Below are 24,013 nucleotides of genomic sequence, written 5' to 3' on the forward strand. Positions count from 1 at the left end.
TATAAGGGTGTCTTCAGTGGACAAAAGAATATTGCAAACGCTTCAGGGTTAATAATTAATGATGACTCGATAGTTAAAATGTTAATAAACTTTAAAGAGTGGGAGCGAATCCTAATAATGTTTTTTTTTTCTTGTCCTGTGTTGCTGCAGCTGGAGTTTACAATGCAGGAAGCGGTGAAGTGTCTCCATGCCCTAGAAGAGTACTGCTCCTCTAAGGAGGACTACAGCAAGCTGTGCCTTCTGCTCACTCTGCCCAGGCTCACTAACCACGCAGAGTTTAAGGACTGGAATCCCAGCACAGCTCGGGTGCACTGCTTCGAGGAGTCCTGTGCCATGGTAGCCGAATTTATACCTGCTGATCGGAAGCTAAGCGAGGCGGGCTTCAAGGCCAGTAATAACCGCTTATTCCAGCTCATCATGAAGGGCCTGCTGTATGAGTGCTGTGTAGAGTTCTGCCAGAGTAAGGCCACGGGAGAGGAGATTACAGAAAGCGAGGTCTTACTTGGCATAGACCTTCTTTGTGGTAATGGATGTGACGATCTTGACTTAAGTCTCCTGTCTTGGCTTCAGAATCTGCCTCCCAGTGTGTTTTCTTGTGCCTTTGAACAGAAGACACTGAGCATTCATGTGGACAAGCTGATGAAGCCCAGTAAAGCTGGCTATGCCGACCTTCTCACACCTCTCATCAGCAAACTGTCCCCATACCCGTCCTCTCCCATGAGACGGCCGCAGTCTGCTGACGCATACATGTCGCGCTCGCTGAACCCAGCCTTGGATGGTCTCACGTGTGGGCTGAGTGGCCATGAAAAAAGAACAGTTGAGCCTGGAAATAAAACCTCACCGATGTCTCACTCATTTGCTAACTTCCATTACCCCGGGGTGCAGAACCTCAGCCGTAGCCTAATGCTGGAGAGCTCGGACTGTCACAGTATCTACGAAGAGTCTTCTGAGAGGTATTTGTATGAAAGTGCTAAGAGTTTGGTGGATCAGTCGCCATCCGCAGGCAGCATGTATACCACCAGTAAATCACATACAGTCATATTCTCATCCAATTTCATTGAAGTGGAAAGAAACAGTTAGAGAACTCTACACGTGAACAGCAAAGTGAATTAGCGTTAAGGTTAATAGGAAGAGTCCTTTCAAAGGTGTTTTATTTTTTTATTTTTTTTTTTAGGAAAAAAGAGGGGGTTGATCCAGCTCCTCAAAAATTCATTTCTTGTCTTTATTAATCCATATTAAAAACAGAAAGATGGTTGCATGCTCCCCAAATGTTGCCAGCACGGGGAAAGAGCGACGCATTTCGATCGGTAACGATCTTTATCCAAGCTCTTTTTTTTTAGACAATTTCTGGGGCGTTATCTGGTGTGCATCTGCCCTAAAAAATGTTTTATGTCTGCACATAGCCTAAAGGTGCATTTACTATGCGAGTTGCATAAGTGGTGTGATGATTGTGATTCTACAGGAATGATAAGAGCATTATCAGGAGCTGGGAGGGAGGGGAGAGCAGGTGAGTAGCTAACTGCTGTATAGAAATCATTTTGGCTGGAGTGAGCTGACTGGGATGTTAGGAGTTAACTCCCCTCTTGGAATGTAACTACTGCACACACTGAGGCCCTGGTGGCCAAGCTCTTTGGAAACTTGCTGTATGCCATGTTCGATAAAAGCTCTCACAGTAGGTGAATGAAAGCATACTGAAAAAGCAACTATCTAAAACACTTTTATATCATGAGAAAACCCCTTTAAAGCGAACCTCATACGTGAGCTGCATGTATTGGGCACTGGGTATATGAACACTGCCAGGTATGCTTGAAACGTTTTTTCAGACAAAAACATAGACTAGTTGGACAGACTGGTGCAGGAGGCTTCTCCCCGCCTGCTGCTCAGTGAAGGTTTTCTGAGGATTTAGCGGTAAACAATGTGATGAGTGAACGTTCTCCGATAAGGTGTTATCCGAGCATGCCCGTGTGCCAACAGAGTGACTTAAGCTGCATGCCTCGTGGCTGTTCGACAGCAGCAACACATACAGGGATTGCCTAACAAACAAGTCGCATAGCTGCGAGACATGGAGCTGCGGGGACACAAACATATTTTTCGAGCTTGGAGGACGCAGAAGTCACCCGGTTAGCGCCCGAGCATGCTCAGATAACACCTTATCGGAGAACGTTCACTCATCACTAAGTAAAAACACCTAGGAATGGATGGTTTGTGTGGAGGCTTTAGCTTGTTGGAATCTATATCTACAGCTACCAGAGGGGAAAGAGCACTAACTTGGTGGTGATCGGACACTAGACTGCAGGCAAAGGGTATTGGGTGGTAGGCAGACAGCACAGAAATGGCTGACAGGCCGCTGCCTTTACGCACACACTAGTGCAGTCATTATCTGCGCTGCTGAGGGAAGCACAAAGAATAACAAACAAGATGGAAAGTTGTATCTTAGGCGCTGGCAGTGCTGAGTAGTTTTACAACCGCATTTAGTGGCCTCTTGGGAATGTTTACAGCAGTTTGGCTTGCAGGATATCATCCATAAAAAGAATCCCTGCAATCATTCTGCACTGTGGTGCGTTCAGTCAGACTTCACATTTGCGATATCCATCAGGACGTGTTATGGATACTGTGATTCATCTTATTGTTCCAGCAGAAGTGAAACTCCTCAGGAGAAAGACATCCCAGGCAGTAGCGAGACCCTGTGCCAAAACATCAGCCCCGAGAACGATCTCCAGGCGGCGGCATCGGATGAGGGGCCAGGAAAACCAGAGAGGAATGAGGTAATGTTTCCCTGCAGAGTGATTTCATTGCTTTTTCCATGGCCTGAAGGCTTCTTCTGTGAGTTGGTGTAGGAAATTCTGGCAGTGCACGTGTGCAGCTAGAGAACGTACATGTGCGCACTCGGATGGGCTGGGGGCATAATGTGGGCCCTTTAAGAGACGCAGAGGGTAGAGGGCTTTTCAGGAGGGGAACGTGCGATTCCTGGCCTCTTCTGCCACTCGTGTCAGGGATCACTGGATTAACACATGAGCGTTAATTACAAATGTACAAAATAGACGGCATTTCTTCATATTTATCAACATGGTCACCGCCACATAAAGTGCCTTGACAAAGTATTCATACCCCGTCAACTTTTCCACATTTTTTCAAGTTACTACAACAAACTTAAATGTATTTTATTTGGATTTATGTGATATTCCATCACAAAGTAGCAAGTATTTGTGGAGTGTAAATTAAATATGTGTATTTTTTAAGTATTTAAAAAATATAAATCTGAAAATAGTGATGTGCATTTGTATTCAGCCCCCCTGGGTCAGTACTTTGTAGGACCACCTTTAGCTGCAATTACCCCCAAAAGACCTACAGCCGTGTGTGTGTGCCAGCGTTGCACATCTAGAGGCTGACATTTTTGCCCGTTCTTCTTTGTAATCTAGCTCGGTGACATTGGATGGAGACATCTGTTAACAGCAATTTTTAGGTTTTGCCCCCGATTCTCAATGGGATTTGTCTGGACTTTGACGGCCAATTTAATCCCTTTATGACCAGAGGTATTTTTGGTTTTGCATTTTCATTTTTTGCTCTCCTTCTTCCCACAGCCATAACTTTTCTATTTTTTGGTCAAAATGGCCGTGTGAGGGCTTGTTTTTTGCAGGACAAGTTGTACTTTTGAACGACACCATCGCGTACTAGAAAACAGTAAATAAATTCCAGGTGTGGTGAAATTGCTTAAAAATTGCAATCCCACAGTTGTTTTTTTTTTTTTTTTTTTACCATCTTGACTAAATGCTAAACTTGACCTGCCATTATGATTCTCCAAGTCATTACGAGTTCACAGACAACAATCACGTCTAGGTTATTTTTTTATTTAAGTGGTGAAAAAAAAAATGTCAAAGTTTGTAATAAATAAATAAATAAAATAAATAAATTTGTGCCATGTTCCAATACCTGTAGCATCTCCATTTTTCGTGATGTCAGGTTGGGTGAAGGCTTATTTCTTGTGCGCCGAGCTGGTGTTTTTAATGATACCATTTTGATGCAGATAAGATCTTTTCATCACCCACTATTGCAATTTAATGCAATGTTGCGTGACCAAAAAACGTAATTCTGGCGTTTTTACTTTTGTCTCCTTACGCCGTTTAGCAATCGGGTTAATTCTTTATTTATATTGATCGGGCGATTCTGGACACGGTGATACCAAATATTTTTGAAAACTTTTTTTCATTGTTTTATTTTGAATGGGGCGAAAGGGGGGTGATTTGAACTTATATATTTTTTTTTATATTTGTTTATATATATATATATATATATATATATATATATATATATATATATATATATATATATATATATATATATATATATATATTTTTTTTTTTACTTTTGGCATGCTTCAATAGTCTCCATGGGAGACTAGAAGCTGCCACAACCCAATTGGCTCTGTAACATACAGGAGATGATCAGATCACCTTTATGTAGCAGAATTGCTCACTTGCTATGAGCGCCGTCTATCCTCGGCTGTTACAGGCACGTGCCAGCTGTACAAAACAGCTGACATTTCCAGGAAAAGATGTGGGCTCAGCGCCGGAGCCCACATCAAAGGGAGGGAGTCGACATCAGTGTACTAGTATGCCCAATGTCGTAAAGGGGTTGAACACATAAATATACTTTGGTCTAAACCACAAATGTCAACCTCTGGCCCACAGAGCAAGTATATTTTATCCGGCATTGCACTTTCAGCTGTATCAGCATTGTGGATACCAACACAGTTGAAAACAATGATGGAGGAAGGAGCGTCAGTTGAATGCTCCCTCCCATCATTCCCCCTCTTCATCTGATGTTTCACCAGAGTGGGCACGATAACCTCATTACAACGCTCCTGCTGTGCTGAGAATCAGAAAACACTGGAGCAGTGGAGGAACAAGGAGAGGTGAGTATTTTTTAATGAGTGGCCCATTATACTGTATGGCACACTATGTGGGGTATGGAGCACTGTTTGTGGTCATTATACTGTATGCAGGATTATGTGGGGTCATTATACTGTATGGAGGGCTGTGTGAGGATTACAGTGGGGGAATCCTACTGCGATGGGGTAACCAGCGGATTGAGAGCGATAGTACAGTAGGGTCAACCTACCATGCATGTCGGGGAATTCACTGCGGGGGTATCTTACTGTGTTTGCGGGTGCTTTTGTTGGCATCATCCTTTATTATTTGTATTATTCAGGGTTTTTTATCCTTTGTTATTACATATTTAAATTAGGCCATTGAGCCACATGTTTTTCACTGCTCTTACATAACATTATTCCAATATTTTATTGTAAGATCTATTAATGTACTTTGTTTGTGGGGCAACCCCTTTAAGCTTGTTTCTGTTAAAAGATTTACCATTTTATTTGATAAGGAAGAACTCTCAATTGTAGACAGTTTTTTTTGAACAAATAGCAAGGTTCTCCTGTAACTTTGTCCAAGCGTTTAATTTTGGTCCTCTGTGTATTTGAGTTTGACATCCATTCTAAACCATTCCACTGTAGCTCTGTCAGTATGTGTAGGGACGTTGTCCTGCTGGAAGGTGAACCTACACCAGTCTCAAGTCCTTTTCAACCTCTAAGGCTATATTCACACATTGCGGATTTACTGCGGATCTGCAGCGTTTTTTTTTCGCATAGAAACGCTGTAGAACCGCAAGTGATTTACAGTACAATGTAAATCAATGGGAAAACAAAAATGCTGTGCTAATGGTGCGGAAAATTCCTCACTGAATCCGCAGCGGATTAAAAAAAAGAACCATGTCAATTCTTTGTGCGTTTCTACACCCATTCCATTATAGGAAAACGCAGGGGTAAAAACGCATGAAATCTGCACAGAATCCGCAGTAAATCTGCAAGATAAACTCACAAAATCCGCATTAAAAAACGCGCATGTTTTGACCTGCGTTTTCTGCCAAGAGATGCAGAATCCGCACAGAAAATTCCACAGGCAAATCCGCAACGTGTGCACATAGCCTAACACATTTTCCTCCAGGATTGCCCTATATTTAACTCCATCTTTCTTTCCATCCAATCTGACCAGCTTTCCTGTCTCTGCTGAAGAAAAACCTCCCCACATCATGATGCTGCCACCACCATCTTTGACAGTGGGGATGCTTTTTTCAGGGCGATGTGTAGTTAGTTTTTCGCCACACAGTGTTTTGTATTTAGGTAAAAAAAAGTTCTACTTTGGTCTCATCTGACCAGAGAACCTACTTCCACGTGCTAGCTGTGTCCCCTACATGGCTTTTTGCAAATTGTAAAATGGGACTTGTGATGGCTTGCTTTCAAAAATGGGTTTATTCTTGTCATTCTTCCATAAATATTAGAATTGTCAAGTATATGACTAATAATTGTCCTGTGCACAGATCTCTGTGGATCTCTGCAGCTCCTCCAGAGTGACCATGGGTCTGTTGGCTTCTTCTCTAATTAGTGCTCTCTCTTCTTGGGATGTCAGTTTAGGTGGACGGCCATGTCATGGTAGGTTTGCAGTTGTGCTATGCTCCTTCTATTTTTTTGGGTGATAAATTGAACAATGCTCCATGAGATGTTCAGCGCTTGGGATTTTTTTTTTATACCTATCCCTGCTTTACTCTTCTCCACAACTTTATCCCTGAGCTGTCTGGTGGTTTACATGATGCTGTTTTCTCCTACGTATCATTGGGGGACACAGGACGAATGGGTGTTATGCTGCTGCCACTAGGAGGACACTAAGTTAAACACACACAAAAGATTAACTCCTCCCCTGCAGTATACACCCACGGGCTGGACAATCCAGAGCCAGTTCTTACTTAGTGTCTCAGGAGGCACTTGGGTCCTCTGGACCCCACCAATTTTTGTTTTTTAACGGAGAGAAGGGAGCGACAGGCAAATTTTCAGCTCTGATCTCTCCCGCACCAACAACGGGCAAGTACATGGAGCGTTCCTCCTGTATCCTTTCCCGCGACGATGGATGCCAGCCCTGGCTCACTTTTCAGTGTGGCGATGGTTCCTTAGCGTTCCGATCTCCCTCCCTCCCTCTCAGGCGACCACGGGGACTAATCATCCACCTAAGTTTCCTGGAGCCAGGGCACAGCCGGACAGAAGGACATGGCGTCCGTGCAGCCGCCCACTGCATCACCACTGAACATAGCGGATGACGCACGGCGGCAGAAGCTCTCCACCCTCTCCCTACCAAGGTGAAGGTGGATGGAGCATCGGTTCTATCGCACAGGGTAAGTGCGGGGACCGACGAGCTGACAGGAGGGGGCCCCTTACTCCCTTACTAATGCGGCTCTGCAGCCGCGGGGCAGCGTTGTACTTCTGAGGGGGCACGGCGGGCAATCCGGCGCTCCGTCGGCGCGATGGCAACCCGGCCCGGGCCGGACTCCTGCGCCCGCCTACCGCCCGCCCATGACACGCCCCCTCCCTGGGCGCTTCTCGTTCCCGAGAAGCGCCCTTCTCACATCTCGGCGGCCATCTTGGACCGGGAAGTGCGCTGGTGGCTCTGCAGCTCCGCAGCGCACAGGACTTCAGGATCTACCTGCCAGGCCACCGCAGAACTTTGGTGAGACGCACTCAGTAGGATTGTCTCCCCCCCTGTCAGTACGCTCACTTAATTACAAATATGTCACAGTCTAAGCAAAAACGGACTGGAAAGACCCACTCTGTTATTTTTGCTGTGTGCACCTCCTGCAAGGTATCTCTGCCCCGAGGTCACACTGTCCCGCTGTGCACCGCCTGCCAAATGTCTGCGGCACAGGATACTCCGGCCTCTGTCCCGGAATGTAGCGAGCCTAGTACCCCCGCATGGGCGTCCTCCCTTGCTCGATCTGTGGCATCCTTGGAAAGGACGATACAGTCCCTCCGTGAGCCGTCCCTTACCCAGGGCACTTCCACGGATGATGTAACGCGGTCTAAGAACCCCTCTCGGTCTAGAGGTCGTACCGCTTCCAGAAGCCCTCACTTATCTACAAAGAGGTCCAGGGTCATATCTCCGGTCGGTGATCAGCCTTCCGGCTCAGAGAGCGATGTCTCTCGCCACTCATCCCCGACTCATAGCAGGGAATCCTTCCTGGACGACGCATCCAACGCGTCCTGTTCCCCAGAGTATCATCACGATCAAGAGACCCTAGATTCTCTCATAGACTCTGTAAGTCAGACGCTACAGTTAGAGGAGGAAACCCCGTCCAAGGCGGTTCATCCCGTGTCATTCGGGCGAACCACAAAGGCTCATAAATTTTTTCCTACGCACCCTCAATTCAAGGACATTGTCGATCTCCATAGAGTCCGTCCGGATAAACGTTTCTCAGGTCAGAAGGCTATGCAATTGAAGTATCCGTTTGCTCAGGACCTAGCTAAGGAGTGGTCTCAGTCACCCTCCGTGGACCCGCCAGTGTCGCGGCTAGCCACCAAGGCGGTTCTATCCTCCTCCGAGGGTGCTTCCATCAAGCATCCCACTGATAGACAAATTGATCAGATGGCTCGTTCGGCTTTTGAAGCCTCTTCGGCTTCTCTCTTTCCTTCTTTTGCCGTCACGTGGGTTGCTAAAGCCATGACCCATTGGGCCGAGTCTTTAACCTCTACAGCACTACGTGCCGACTTACCCCCCGAAATTTCACACCTGTCCACTCAGATTGCTAGAGCGGGGGACTTCGTAGTTTCCGCATCCTTAGACGCGGCCAACTGTGCCTCACAGGCAGCGGCCAATGCTGTCACGATTCGCAGATCCCTTTGGCTCAGGGACTGGAAGGCGGACTCGGGCTCCAAAAAATCTCTCACGTCTCTTCCATACCAGGGCGAACGTCTTTTTGGGGACAAACTAGACAAAATAATCGCAGACTCCACAGGAGGCAAGAGCAAATTCCTTCCCCAGCAACGAACTTTTCGGCCCTTTCGCAACCAGCAGGGCCGAGGCCGATATTTCCGTTTTAGCTCCAATTGGTCCAATCCCTCCTCCGCACCACCCGGCGTCGGGAGAGGTCAGCGCAAGGACAGAGCCTCCCAGCCGTCTTACAAACCTTCTCCTTCCTGGAAGGGCAGACCCAGACAACAGGGATCCCAAGGGCCCAGACCTAACAGGTCTCCACCTCAATGACTTTTGGCAAATGCCGAAGGACACCGACAGAGTTGGCGGCCGCCTACTTTTTTTTCGGGACGCGTGGCTCTCGGTAGTTCCCGACCGATGGGTCCGCGACCTAGTGTCCTCCGGTTACAAGATAGAGTTTGTCTCTCTTCCCCCATCTCGTTTCTTCCAGTCCCCTCCTCCCAGAGCAAGGGTCCGTCAGTATTTCCAGGCCATAAAGTCGCTATGGGAAGACGGGGTCATCATCCCGGTACCTCAGAACGAGAGGTACCAAGGTTTCTATTCCAATCTTTTCATCGTTCCAAAGAAGGACGGATCAGTACGTCCAATATTAGACCTCAAGCTTCTCAACAAGTACGTTCGCGTACGTCAATTCCGCATGGAGTCCCTCCGCTCGGTAATTGCCTCTCTGGAAGAGGGCGAGTTCCTTGCATCTCTAGATGTTCAAGACGCTTACTTGCACATTCCCATCCTACCGTCTCATCAGCGCTTCCTCCGCTTCGCGGTCCAGGGGCACCATTTTCAGTTTGTCGCCCTACCCTTCGGGCTGGCCACCGCTCCTCAGGTGTTCACCAAGGTCATGGCAGCTGCCGTGGCCATTCTCCATGCTCGAGGCATAGTGGTGTTGCCCTACTTGGACGACATTCTCATAAAGGGCTCCTCTTTTCGATCCTGCTCAGAAGCAGTAGACGTCACCATAAATACCTTTTTGCGCCTGGGTTGGAAAATCAACTTCAAAAAATCTTCCCTAGTCCCGGCTCAAACCATATCCTACCTGGGAATGATCCTAGACTCCTCTCAGAGTCTAGTACTCCTACCTCCGGAAAAGGTTTCCACTCTACAGAGGGAAGTCCGAAAGCTTATCCAACCTCGCCCTCACTCCCTACGCTTCTCCATGAGGGTACTCGGCAGGATGGTGGCGGCGATGGGGGCAGTGCCTTTTGCAGTTTTTCACCTCCGTCCCCTTCAGCACGCCCTTCTAGCAGTATGGGACAGGAATCCCGCCTCGCTCGACCGCTGTCTCCTGCTCTCTCGCCCAGTCAGGCAGTCTCTCAGGTGGTGGACCAAGAGGTCCTCCCTGACTCGGGGGAAGTCTTTCCTTCCGGTGCACTGGCTGGTTGTCACAACGGACGCCAGTCTCTTCGGCTGGGGTGCAGTGTTCCAACGCCACTCGACCCAGGGTCGCTGGTCCCTGCAGGAGTCCCAGCTGCCCATCAACATCTTAGAGATTCGGGCAATCAGACTGGCTCTCCGCCAGTTTCATCCGTTCCTTTCCGGCCGCGCGGTCAGAGTCCAGTCCGACAACGCCACTGCGGTAGCCTACATCAACCGCCAAGGGGGCACTCGCAGCAAAGCGGCCATGGCCGAGGTAACGCTCATTCTCCGCTGGGCAGAGACCAACCACTCCATACTCTCAGCAGTTTACATCCCAGGCGTGGAAAACTGGGAAGCGGACTTTCTCAGTCGCCACAGTCTCGATCCCGGAGAGTGGTCTCTCCATCCCGCAATCTTTCACCAGATATGTTATCGATGGGGGACTCCGGACGTGGATCTAATGGCATCTCGCCTCAATTGCCAGGTTCCCGTCTTCGTGGCCAGGTCTCACGACCCTTCAGCCCTCGGAGCCGACGCTCTCGTTCTCTCATGGCAGGGTTTCAGACTCCCATACATCTTTCCTCCAATTCCCCTTCTGGCGAAGGTGATCAGGAAGATCAAGGCAGAACGGATTCCAGTAATTCTCATCGCTCCGGACTGGCCACGCAGGACATGGTACGCAGAGATGGTACAATTGGTCTCCGACGTACCTTGGAGGCTGCCGAGCCGCGCAGACCTCCTGTCTCAAGGGCCCATTTACCACCCGAACTCAGAGGCCCTGTGTTTAACGGCGTGGCCGTTGAGTCCTGGGTACTGAGGCAGAAGGGGCTGCCTGTTGTGAATTTGCTTTTTGCTCCCTCTAGTGGTTACTAGTTTTTTGACTCTGGTTTTTCTGTCATTCCTTTTATCCGCACCTGGGTCGTTAGTTAGGGGTGTTGCTATATAAGCTCCCTGGACCTTCAGTTCTATGCCTGGCAACGTAGTTATCAGAGCTAGTCTGCTGTGCTCTTGTCTACTGATCCTGGTTCCAGTTATATCAGCTAAGTCTGCCTTTTGCTTTTTGCTATTTGTTTTGGTTTTGTATTTTTGTCCAGCTTGTTCCAAATCTATATCCTGACCTTTGCTGGAGGCTCTAGGGGGCTGGTGTTCTCCCCCCGGACCGTTAGACGGTTCGGGGGTTCTTGAATTTCCAGTGTGGATTTTGATAGGGTTTTTGTTGACCATATAAGTTACCTTTCTTTATTCTGCTATCAGTAAGCGGGCCTCTCTGTGCTAAACCTGGTTCATTTCTGTGTTTGTCATTTCCTCTTACCTCACCGTCATTATTTGTGGGGGGCTTCTATCCAGCTTTGGGGTCCCCTTCTCTGGAGGCAAGAAAGGTCTTTGTTTTCCTCTACTAGGGGTAGCTAGATTCTCCGGCTGGCGCGTGTCATCTAGAATCAACGTAGGAATGATCCCCGGCTACTTCTAGTGTTGACGTTAGGAGTAGATATATGGTCAACCCAGTTACCACTGCCCTATGAGCTGGATTTTTGTATTCTGCAGACTTCCACGTTCCTCTGAGACCCTCGCCATTGGGGTCATAATAGTTTGCCAGGCCCGTATTAAATGTTTAATGCATTGCAGAAGAGGGATTATAAGAAAGAAGATTCTGAGTTTTTTTTTTTTTTCTCCTTCCCCTTTACCTCAGAGTGGCTATGCTTGCTGCAGACATGAATGTCCAGACCTTGATTACAAGTGTGGACCAGCTGGCTACTCGTGTGCAGGGCATACAAGACTATGTTATCAGAAATCCTAGGTCAGAACCTAAAATACCGATTCCTGAACTGTTTTCCGGAGACAGGTTTAAGTTTAGGAATTTCGTGAATAATTGTAAATTGTTTTTGTCCCTGAGACCCTGTTCATCTGGAGATTCTGCTCAGCAAGTAAAAATTGTTATTTCGTTCTTACGGGGCGACCCTCAGGATTGGGCTTTTCCAGGACGTCCCCCTGACAGCACGCTGGAGGACGTCCTCCTCCTCCTTGCAGGGACAGGAAATACAACACGAGAGGTTAAAAGGTCCCACTCCACCCCCTTTCCTTCAGTGTTTTTCCTGTCCCTGCATGGAGGGACACACGAGAGCGGAGCAGCGCGGAGCAGCGCAGAAACTTACCAGTCCGGAGGGCCCGGGGGATCGTGCGGCGATGCCAATATCTTTCCCCCGCGACGGTGGCCCGAGGCAGAAACTCCCCGGTGGGGAGTCCCTCTGCCTAGAGACCAGTCGAGCGGACGAGCTCCTGGGTGAGAACCGCTTCCTCCCGGTGGGAGGCTCTCGGCTCAGGCGCCAGGCCAGCAAGAGGCGCCACATGTCAGAAGATCCGGCAGCGGTGTGCGTTCCACGAGTTGGAACGCGGAAGTGGGTCGTACAGCACTTCCGGTGGCGTCTCGAGGTAAGGTGACGTCACATCCGGGGGGAGGCGATGCATTCGGCGTGCGTTCCACTGGTGGAACGCGGAAGTATGCGCACATAAAACCCGGAGGTGCTGCAATTGCGCGCCCTGCTTTCCTCTGTATGAAGGAGGATAAGGCGCAAGATTTGTGTGTGGTGACGGCAGGACACGATATAGCGGATAGTCCGGGCCAGCCAGCGTATTGAACCGCATCTAATGCCGGAGACTAAGGGTGAGCGCAGCAGAAGCTGCTATATCCTGTATTTGATTAAGAGTTTACAACCTTACCCTGTGTATTCCTCAACAGAAGATATGGAGGTCAGAAGTGAGGAGGCAGGGGTAAGTGCGCAGGGCGCAGAATGTCGTTATTTTTGCACATACACTGAGCAATGCCTATTCTTATATTTAAGGATAAGGAGGCTACACATAATCCCCTCCCTCTGACAAAGAAGACGGGAAAAGCATCTTCAAAGTCTAAGAGGTGTTCGGTGTGTAATATGAAGCTTCCAGAGACATATAATAAAGCTCTCTGCAGCGCGTGTATCTCTAAGATCGTCAGAGAGGAACAACCTTCCTTATTGTCGGAAATGAGGAGCCTAATCCGAGAGGAGGTCCAAAGTTCCCTGGCCTCAATGTCTCAAAGCGGTCGGTCCAGTCCAGGCCCGGCACGGAAGAGACCCAGAACTGAAACAGCGCAGGAGGATCGGTATGATTCTTCAGAAGAAGAATTGGAGTTTAGAGATTCAGATCAAGAAGAAGGAGAATTGCCTAAGGACGAACAAGAGCAAGGAAGAAAGTACTATTTCCCAGTGGAAGACACGGAGCAGCTGGTTCAAGCGGTAAGAGAGACTATGCAGATAAAGGAAGAACCACGGCTGAAATCGAGACAAGACCAGATGTTTGGAGGTCTCACACATCAAGAAAAGACGGTTTTCCCTGTGAGCGAACACATTCGTCGGATGATAGCCCAAGAATGGAAGGATGCGGAGCGCAGGTTGGTGATGTCGCGGGAGTTTAAAGGTCGTCTACCGTTTAACCCTGAAGAAATCAAGACTTGGGAAGAAATTCCGAAAGTAGATGTACCCATAGCCAAGGTTACAAAGAAGACTTCCATCCCTTTTGAAGATTCCTCAAGTCTCAGGGACGCAATGGATCGGAAGGCAGATATCCTATTACGTCGAGCTTGGGAAACCTCAGCAGCTCTAATTAAGACTAACATCGCGGCTACATCAGTAGCAAGATCCATGTTCCTGTGGATGGAACAATTAGAAGAACATTTAATTAACAAGACTCCGCGGGCAGATATAATTGCCTCCCTGCCTATCATAAAGTCAGCTACGGCTTTCATGGCAGATACTTCGGCTGAGTCCGTTAGATTTGCAGCCAGAAATAGTTCTTTGTCAAATGCGACCCGTAGGGCTATTTGGCTTAGATCTTGGTCGGGGGATAACGCATCAAAAAATAAATTATGCGCCATTCCGTTTATGGGGTCCAAAATTTTTGGTCAGGCTCTGGATGATATTTTAGAATCTGCATCAGATACTAAAAAAGGATTCCCGGAGGAGAAACCCAGGAAGTTTCAGCCTTTTCGGAAAAGGCCATTTCCTCCTCCCCCCCCTCCCCCCCGCAGGCAGCCTGAGTATAGAGAACAATGGAGACCCAGCAGGGGGTCCTTCAGGGGTTCCTTTACTCAAAACAGAAAGGGAAGGAGTTCCCTTTTTAGTTCAAACTATAGACAAAGAAGACAATGACGCCATAGGGATAGGCGGGAGATTAAGTCTGTTTCTAGATTCTTGGAGTCTGATCTCAGACAACAGATATGTCCTCGGTATTATTGCAGACGGTTACAAAATAGAACTAATATCCCGCGTACCACAGAGGTGTATCGCACCAACCGTTGTAACCACAAACTCCCCTATGTACTCAGACCTGCAAAAGCTATTCAGCTCCCAGGTCATAGTTCGGGTTCCCGCTACAGAAATAGGTTCAGGTCACTATTCGTCTCTTTTTTCAATCCCAAAATTGTCAGGAGAATCCCGAACGATAATAAACTTAAAACCTCTAAATATGTACGTAAAGTACAAAAGATTCAGGATGGAGTCTATAAAATCAACGATCCATCTGATAAACAGAGACTCGGTGATGTGCACTCTCGACCTGAAGAGTGCATATTATCAGGTTCCAATACATCCCTCTTCTCGGGACCTACTGAGGTTCTCGGTGAAATTTCCGGACCAAACCTGCCACTTCCAATTTCAATGCCTTCCCTTCGGCCTAGCATCGGCTCCAAGGATCTTCACGAAGTTAGTAGCAGAAGTGGTGGCTTACCTAAGAAACCAAGGTATAACGATAATTCCATACTTGGACGATTTTCTCGTGGTGGCAAGAACAGAAGATATGCTGCTAAATCACAGAGATCGAGTCATAACGGTTTTGGAACACCTAGGATGGGTGGTAAACCGGGAGAAGTCTCATCTAAGGCCCGAATCCAGGAAAATATTCCTAGGAGTACTCCTGGACTCTACGGCCAGACAATCCTTTTTGCCAGAAGTCAAGCGGCTTTCAATGAAGAAGATGGTGCTAGAATTCCTAAAGGGTCCGGTTACAGTAAGATCCGCCATGAAAATGTTGGGGAAGATGACAGCTTGCATCCCTTGTGTCAGGTGGGCTCAGGCACACTCAAGACCACTACAGGAACAAGTTCTCAAAATATGGGACCGTCATCGTTCATCCCTGGACAAAAGGTTTCGTCTATCAATAGACGTAAGAAGATCTCTACAATGGTGGACTCAAGACTACAACCTAAAAGTAGGTGTTCCGTGGATCGCAACCCCCTGCGTGGTTATCACCACGGACGCAAGTCAGTGGGGATGGGGAGCTCACTTGGAAGGAAAGTTCTTTCAGGGAGAATGGCCAAGGAAAATCAGTCGGATGTCATCAAACTACAGAGAATTGTACGCAGTCTGGGAGGCCCTCAGAAGAAATCGTTCCCGCCTAAGAAACAGACACGTAAAAATCCTATCGGACAATGTGACAACAGTATCCTTTTTGAGACACCAAGGAGGTCCCAGACACAAGGCTCTTCAAAATCTAGCTCAAAGGATTTTTGCTTGGTCAGAAAACACGATCCTGTCAATAACAGCGGTACATCTAGAGGGATCTCAAAACATTCTGGCCGATTACCTAAGCAGAAAAAAGGTGTCTCCAACAGAATGGGAGTTAAATCAAAGCATTTTTCAAATACTATGCCACCGTTGGGGAACTCCTGGCATAGACTTGTTCGCTACAAGAAAAAACTCGAAGGTGCCAAGATTTTATTCCCTCAACCCTTCAGACATCCCGGAAGCAGTCGACGCTCTGAGTCAGAGGTGGGACGAACCTCTATCTTATGCGTTCCCTCCAATAGCACTTATCCCAGTAGTGCTCAGGAAAATTCAAGAGGATCAAGCAACAGTGATAACAATAGTACCATACTGGCCAAAAAGAAGCTGGTTTCCATTGTTAGGAGCCATGATGTTGGAAAACCCTATCAGACTCCCGTTATGGAAGGACATCATTTATCAGGGACCAGTGTTACACCAAGATCCAGGGAGATTACATCTATCAGCATGGATCCTGAGAGGGACATGTTAAAGGCCAGAGGTCTGTCGGACAAAGTAATTTCAACCATCCAGGCTAGTAGAAAGCCTGTTACTGCGGCCATCTATCACAAGATTTGGAAGAAGTTTTGTACAGAAAGTGGCAGGTCGACCGGGATACCGGGAGCCTTGGATGTTCCTCGAGTTCTGAATTTTCTTCAGTCTGGCTTCGATATGGGGCTTAGGCCAAGTACTCTTAAAGTTCAGATTTCGGCGCTCAGTACTTTCCTAGATTATCCATTGGCTTCTCACCCGTGGATAATTAGATTCGTGAAAGCCATCCAGAAATTACGTCCTACCTTGAGGCAGCTAGTTCCTTCTTGGGACGTAAATTTAGTTCTTAGGGCTCTGTGTAAAGATCCCTATACTCTTAGAGAAGATATGCCTATTTCAGTACGTACCTGGAAGACGGCCTTCTTGGTAGCCATTACAACAGCTAAGCGCGTAGGCGAGATTCAAGCCCTTTCAATTAAAGATCCTTACCTTCAGGTCCGGGAGGACCATATAATTCTAAAATTAGATCCAACTTTTGTCCCCAAGGTAGCCTCGTTAAAAAATCGAGACCAGGAAATAATTTTACCTTCCTTTTGTGACAACCCTTCTAATGAAAAGGAACGGGCATTACACTCCCTGGATGTTAGACAGGCAGTTTTAGACTATCTGAAAGCCACTAGTTCCTGGAGGAAGGATTCTAATCTGTTTATTTTATTTGGGGGCAGAAATAGAGGTAAAAAAGCTTCCAAGACCTCAATTGCTAGATGGATCACGTCTATAATCTCAAAAGCCTACACATCAGAAGGGATAGATTGTCCGGTAGGGATTAAAGCGCACTCTACTAGGGCGATTTCGGCTTCTTGGGCCGAGCGGGCAGGGGCATCCCTAGATCAAATTTGCAAGGCCGCTACTTGGGCCAGAGTAAATACTTTTTGTAAGCATTATAAATTGGATGTGTTGGCTGCACATCAGACATCCTTTGGGAGAAAAGTTCTCCAGGCAGTTGTCCCACCCTAAAGGAGGTTTCTTTGGTATTCTCCAGCGTGCTGTCAGGGGGACGTCCTGGAAAATGGGTATTATACCTACCGATAATTCGGTTTCCAGGAGTCCATCCTGACAGCACCGTTACTTCCCCCCCATGTATTCTATTTTCATATGCTGTATATATTGTTAATAAAGAGTTTTTGTGCAAAGTATATCTATCCATGGTGTGGTACTTGTCAAAACACTGAAGGAAAGGGGGTGGAGTGGGACCTTTTAACCTCTCGTGTTGTATTTCCTGTCCCTGCAAGGAGGAGGAGGACGTCCTCCAGCGTGCTGTCAGGATGGACTCCTGGAAACCGAATTATCGGTAGGTATAATACCCATTTTTCGCTGGCGCCAGGAGATCCGGCATTGGCTGATCTTGATGCGTTTTTTCTGGCGCTCGGTTTACTTTATGAGGAACCCAATCTTGAGATTCAGGCAGAAAAGGCCTTGCTGGCTATGTCTCAGGGGCAGGACGAGGCTGAAGTGTATTGCCAAAAATTTCGGAAATGGTCCGTGCTGACACATTGGAACGAGTGTGCACTGGCCGCTAATTTTAGAAATGGCCTTTCTGAAGCCATTAAGAATGTTATGGTGGGTTTTCCCATTCCCACAGGTCTGAATGATACTATGGCACTGGCTATTCAAATTGACCGGCGGTTGCGGGAGCGCAAAACCGCAAATTCCCTCATGGTGTTGTCTGAACAGACACCTAATTCGGTGCAATGTGATAGAAAAACCGCAAATTCCCTCATGGTGTTGTCTGAACGGACACCTGATTTAATGCAATGTGATAGTATCCTGACTAGAAATGAGCGGAAAATTCATAGACGCCGGAATGGCTTGTGCTACTACTGTGGTGATTCTACACATGTTATCTCAGCATGCTCTAAACGTATAGCTAAGGTTGTTAGTCCTGTCACCGTTGGTAATTTGCAACCTAAATTTATTCTGTCTGTAACTTTGATTTGCTCACTGTCATCTTATCCTGTCATGGCGTTTGTAGATTCAGGTGCTGCCCTGAGTCTCATGGATCTCTCATTTGCTAAGCGCTGTGGATTTACTCTTGAACCATTAGAAAATCCTATTCCTCTTAGGGGTATTGATGCTACACCATTGGCAGCAAATAAACCGCAGTATTGGACTCAGGTTACCATGTGCATGACTCCTGAACACCGCGAGGTGATACGTTTCCTGGTTTTACATAAAATGCATGATTTGGTTGTTTTAGGGCTGCCATGGTTACAGACCCATAATCCAGTCCTGGACTGGAAGGCTATGTCAGTCTCAAGTTGGGGCTGTCGTGGTATTCATGAGGATTCCCTGCCTGTGTCTATTGCTTCTTCTACGCCTTCGGAAGTTCCGGAGTATTTGTCTGATTATCAGGATGTCTTCAGTGAGTCTGAGTCCAGTGCACTGCCTCCTCATAGGGACTGTGACTGTGCTATAGATTTGATCCCGGGCAGTAAATTTCCTAAGGGAAGACTGTTTAATCTGTCGGTACCTGAACATACCGCTATGCGTTCATATATCAAGGAGTCTCTGGAAAAAGGACATATTCGTCCGTCTTCTTCCCCTCTTGGTGCGGGATTCTTTTTTGTGGCAAAAAAGGACGGATCTTTGAGACCTTGTATTGATTATCGGCTTTTGAATAAGATCACTGTCAAATTTCAGTATCCTTTACCGCTGTTGTCTGACTTGTTTGCCCGGATTAAGGGTGCCAAGTGGTTCACCAAGATAGACCTTCGTGGTGCGTACAACCTTGTGCGCATTAAGCAAGGTGATGAATGGAAAACCGCATTCAATACGCCCGAAGGTCATTTTGAGTACTTGGTGATGCCTTTTGGGCTCTCCAATGCGCCTTCAGTTTTTCAGTCCTTTATGCATGACATTTTCCGGAAGTATCTGGATAAATTTTTGATTGTTTATCTGGATGATATTTTGGTTTTTTCTGATAATTGGGATTCGCATGTGGAGCAGGTCAGGTTGGTCTTTAAAATTTTGCGTGAAAATTCTTTGTTTGTCAAGGGCTCAAAGTGTCTCTTTGGTGTACAGAAGGTTCCCTTTTTGGGGTTCATTTTTTCCCCTTCTGCTGTGGAGATGGACCCAGTCAAGGTCCGAGCTATTCTTGATTGGACTCAGCCCTCGTCAGTTAAGAGTCTTCAGAAGTTCTTGGGCTTCGCTAACTTCTACCGTCGTTTTATCGCTAATTTTTCTAGCATTGTGAAACCTTTGACGGATATGACCAAGAAGGGCTCCGATGTAGCTAACTGGGCTCCTGCTGCCGTGGAGGCTTTCCAGGAGTTGAAACGCCGGTTTACTTCGGCGCCTGTTTTGTGCCAGCCTGACGTCTCACTTCCCTTTCAGGTTGAGGTGGATGCTTCGGAGATTGGGGCAGGGGCCGTTTTGTCGCAGAGAGGCCCTGGTTGCTCTGTTATGAAACCTTGTGCCTTTTTCTCTAGGAAGTTTTCGCCTGCCGAGCGAAATTATGATGTGGGCAATCGGGAGTTGTTGGCCATGAAATGGGCATTTGAGGAGTGGCGTCATTGGCTCGAGGGTGCTAAGCATCGTGTGGTGGTCTTGACTGATCACAAAAATCTGATGTATCTCGAGTCTGCTAAACGCATTAATCCGAGACAGGCCCGCTGGTCATTGTTTTTCTCCCGCTTTGATTTTGTTGTCTCGTATTTACCAGGTTCAAAGAATGTGAAGGCCGATGCTCTTTCTAGGAGCTTTGTGCCTGATGCTCCTGGAGTCGCTGATCCTGTTGGTATTCTTAAAGATGGAGTTATCTTGTCAGCTATTTCTCCGGATCTGCGACGTGTGTTGCAGAGATTTCAGGCTGATAGGCCTGAGTCTTGTCCACCTGACAGACTGTTTGTCCCGGATAAGTGGACCAGCAGAGTCATTTCCGAGGTTCATTCCTCGGTGTTGGCAGGTCACCCGGGAATTTTTGGCACCAGAGATCTGGTGGCCAGGTCCTTTTGGTGGCCTTCCTTGTCAAGGGATGTGCGGTCATTTGTGCAGTCCTGTGGGACTTGTGCTCGAGCTAAGCCTTGCTGTTCTCGTGCCAGCGGTTTGCTCTTGCCCTTGCCTGTCCCGAAGAGACCTTGGACACATATCTCCATGGATTTCATTTCTGATCTTCCGCTATCTCAGGGCATGTCCGTTATCTGGGTGATATGTGATCGCTTCTCCAAGATGGTCCATTTGGTTCCTTTGCCTAAGCTGCCTTCCTCTTCCGATCTGGTTCCTGTGTTTTTCCAGAACGTGGTTCGTTTGCACGGCATCCCTGAGAATATTGTGTCAGACAGAGGATCCCAGTTCGTTTCCAGGTTCTGGCGATCCTTTTGTAGTAGGATGGGCATTGATTTGTCGTTTTCGTCTGCTTTCCATCCTCAGACTAATGGACAGACGGAGCGAACCAATCAGACTTTGGAGGCTTATTTGAGGTGTTTTGTCTCTGCTGATCAGGACGATTGGGTGACATTCTTGCCGTTGGCTGAGTTTGCCCTTAATAATCGGGCTAGTTCCGCCACCTTGGTTTCGCCTTTTTTCTGCAACTCTGGTTTCCATCCTCGCTTTTCTTCGGGTCATGTGGAGCCTTCTGACTGTCCTGGGGTGGATTCTGTGGTGGATAGGTTGCAGCAGATCTGGAATCATGTGGTGGACAACTTGAAGTTGTCACAGGAGAAGGCTCAGCGCTTTGCCAACCGCCGCCGCGGTGTGGGTCCCCGACTACGCGTTGGGGATTTGGTGTGGCTTTCTTCCCGCTTTGTTCCTATGAAGGTCTCCTCTCCCAAATTTAAACCTCGTTTTATTGGGCCTTACAAGATATTGGAAATCCTTAATCCTGTATCTTTTCGTCTGGATCTTCCTGTGTCGTTTGCTATTCACAATGTATTTCATAGGTCCTTGTTGCGGCGGTACATTGTGCCTGTAGTTCCTTCTGCTGAGCCTCCTGCTCCGGTGTTGGTTGAGGGCGAGTTGGAGTACGTGGTGGAGAAGATCTTGGATTCTCGCCTCTCCAGGCGGAGGCTTCAGTACCTGGTCAAGTGGAAGGGCTATGGTCAGGAGGATAATTCCTGGGTGGTCGCCTCTGATGTTCATGCGGCCGATTTAGTTCGCGCCTTTCATGCCGCTCATCCTGATCGCCCTGGTGGTCGTGGTGAGGGTTCGGTGACCCCTCACTAAGGGGGGGGTACTGTTGTGAATTTGCTTTTTGCTCCCTCTAGTGGTTACTAGTTTTTTTGACTCTGGTTTTTCTGTCATTCCTTTTATCCGCACCTGGGTCGTTAGTTAGGGGTGTTGCTATATAAGCTCCCTGGACCTTCAGTTCTATGCCTGGCAACGTAGTTATCAGAGCTAGTCTGCTGTGCTCTTGTCTACTGATCCTGGTTCCAGTTATATCAGCTAAGTCTGCCTTTTGCTTTTTGCTATTTGTTTTGGTTTTGTATTTTTGTCCAGCTTGTTCCAAATCTATATCCTGACCTTTGCTGGAGGCTCTAGGGGGCTGGTGTTCTCCCCCCGGACCGTTAGACGGTTCGGGGGTTCTTGAATTTCCAGTGTGGATTTTGATAGGGTTTTTGTTGACCATATAAGTTACCTTTCTTTATTCTGCTATCAGTAAGCGGGCCTCTCTGTGCTAAACCTGGTTCATTTCTGTGTTTGTCATTTCCTCTTACCTCACCGTCATTATTTGTGGGGGGCTTCTATCCAGCTTTGGGGTCCCCTTCTCTGGAGGCAAGAAAGGTCTTTGTTTTCCTCTACTAGGGGTAGCTAGATTCTCCGGCTGGCGCGTGTCATCTAGAATCAACGTAGGAATGATCCCCGGCTACTTCTAGTGTTGACGTTAGGAGTAGATATATGGTCAACCCAGTTACCACTGCCCTATGAGCTGGATTTTTGTATTCTGCAGACTTCCACGTTCCTCTGAGACCCTCGCCATTGGGGTCATAACAGCTGCCCCAGACGGTTATATCTACCATGCTCCGCGCACGCAAGCCTTCTTCCATGCGCATCTACCACCGCGCCTGGAAGGCATACTTTGCCTGGTGCAGGGATCGGAGACGTTCTCCCCTCCGTTTTTCTATTCCTCACATTTTGGAATTCCTTCAATCAGGCGTAGACTTGGGCCTTGCCCTCAGCTCTCTTAAGGGCCAAATTTCTGCTCTCTCGGTTCTTTTCCAGAGAAGGATTGCAAACAGACTGCAAGTCAAAACCTTTATCCAAGGAGTTTCTCATATGGTTCCGCCTTACAAAATGCCCTTGGAACCATGGGACCTGAATCTGGTCCTCTGTGCTCTTCAAGAGCCCCCCTTTGAGCCCCTACATGAGGTGTCCTTGCTGTTCTTGTCATGGAAGGTTGCCTTCCTCGTGGCTGTCACGTCTATTAGACGTGTCTCTGAGCTGGCAGCTCTGTCGTGTCAACCGCCTTTCCTCGTTTTCCACCAGGACAAGGTAGTTCTGCGGACATGTCCGACTTTTCTTCCGAAGGTCGTTTCTTCCTTCCATCTTAATGAAGAAATTGTCCTTCCCTCACTGTGCCCCGCCCCTTCCCACCGCACGGAAAGGCTCTCCACACTCTGGACTTAGTGAGGGGTCTCAAACGTTACGTCTCCAGAACGGCGTCTCTCCGTAGGTCAGATGCCTTGTTCGTTCTTCCGGAGGGGCCACGGAAGGGACTGCCCGCTTCCAAGGCCTCCATTGCCAAGTGGATTCGTTCCGCCATCCAAGAGTCCTACCGTGTCAAGGGTCACGCCGCACCTCCGGGGATCAAGGCTCATTCTACCCGGTCAGTCGGCGCGTCCTGGGCCATCCGGCACCAGGCATCGGCTGCACAGGTCTGCAAGGCTGCTACATGGTCCAGCTTGCATACATTCACGAAGCACTACCATGTGCACTCTCAGGCCTCGGCAGACGCGTCCGTCGGTAGGCGAATCCTACAAGCGGCAGTGTCTCATCTGTAGCTCGTAGGCACGCACAGCATTTATAACTTCTTGTTACCCTCCCAGGGACTGCTTTGGGACGTCCCATTCGTCCTGTGTCCCCCAATGATACGTAGGAGAAAAGGAGATTTTTGTGTACTCACCGTAAAATCTTTTTCTCCGAGTCAATCATTGGGGGACACAGCACCCTCCCTGTTAGCCTAGTTGGCTCGGTTATTCTCTTCAGTCCGTGTTTTGACTATAACATGTTTACTGTTTTTAACTGGTTTACTCCTACTGCTTTGTTACCGAACTGGCTCTGGATTGTCCAGCCCGTGGGTGTATACTGCAGGGGAGGAGTTAATCTTTTGTGTGTGTTTAACTTAGTGTCCTCCTAGTGGCAGCAGCATAACACCCATTCGTCCTGTGTCCCCCAATGATTGACTCGGAGAAAAAGATTTTACGGTGAGTACACAAAAATCTCCTTTTATCCCTATTGTTCTCAAACAAACCAATGAGGCTTTCACAGAACAGCTGTGTTTATACTGAGAATGAATAACACACAAGTTGACTCAGTTTACTAATTCTGTGACTTCTGGAGGCTGAATACAAAGTGCACCACACATTTCAGATTTATATATTTAAAATATTTAGAAAACCTTGTATCATTTCTTTTACACTTCACAAATCCTTCTGCTTTGTGTTGGTATGTCACATAACATCCCAATAAAATACATTTAAATTTGTGGGTATAATGTGAAAAAATGTGGAAAAGTTCCGGGGGTATGATTGGTTTTTTCAAAGCACTGTAAGGCTATGTGCACACATT

The 24,013-nt window shown here is 47.7% G+C and overlaps 1 protein-coding gene across 3 annotated transcripts in view; it reads left to right on the forward strand.

Moving 5' to 3' along the window:
- The window catches only part of WDR47 (WD repeat domain 47), a 71,799-nt gene that overhangs the window by 22,727 nt on the left and 25,059 nt on the right, over positions 1-24,013 (forward strand). For 2 of the 3 annotated variants that reach the window (XM_077276065.1, XM_077276066.1), the window contains exons 5-6: positions 151-953; positions 2,636-2,765. In XM_077276065.1, the coding sequence (XP_077132180.1) occupies positions 151-953; positions 2,636-2,765 (933 nt within the window). The remainder of the gene's footprint in view (positions 1-150; positions 954-2,635; positions 2,766-24,013) is intronic. The other variant, XM_077276064.1, reaches the window with a different exon arrangement.

The sequence above is a fragment of the Ranitomeya variabilis genome, chromosome 8 (genome assembly GCF_051348905.1).
Source record: "Ranitomeya variabilis isolate aRanVar5 chromosome 8, aRanVar5.hap1, whole genome shotgun sequence".
NCBI classification, from domain to species: Eukaryota; Metazoa; Chordata; class Amphibia; order Anura; family Dendrobatidae; genus Ranitomeya; species Ranitomeya variabilis.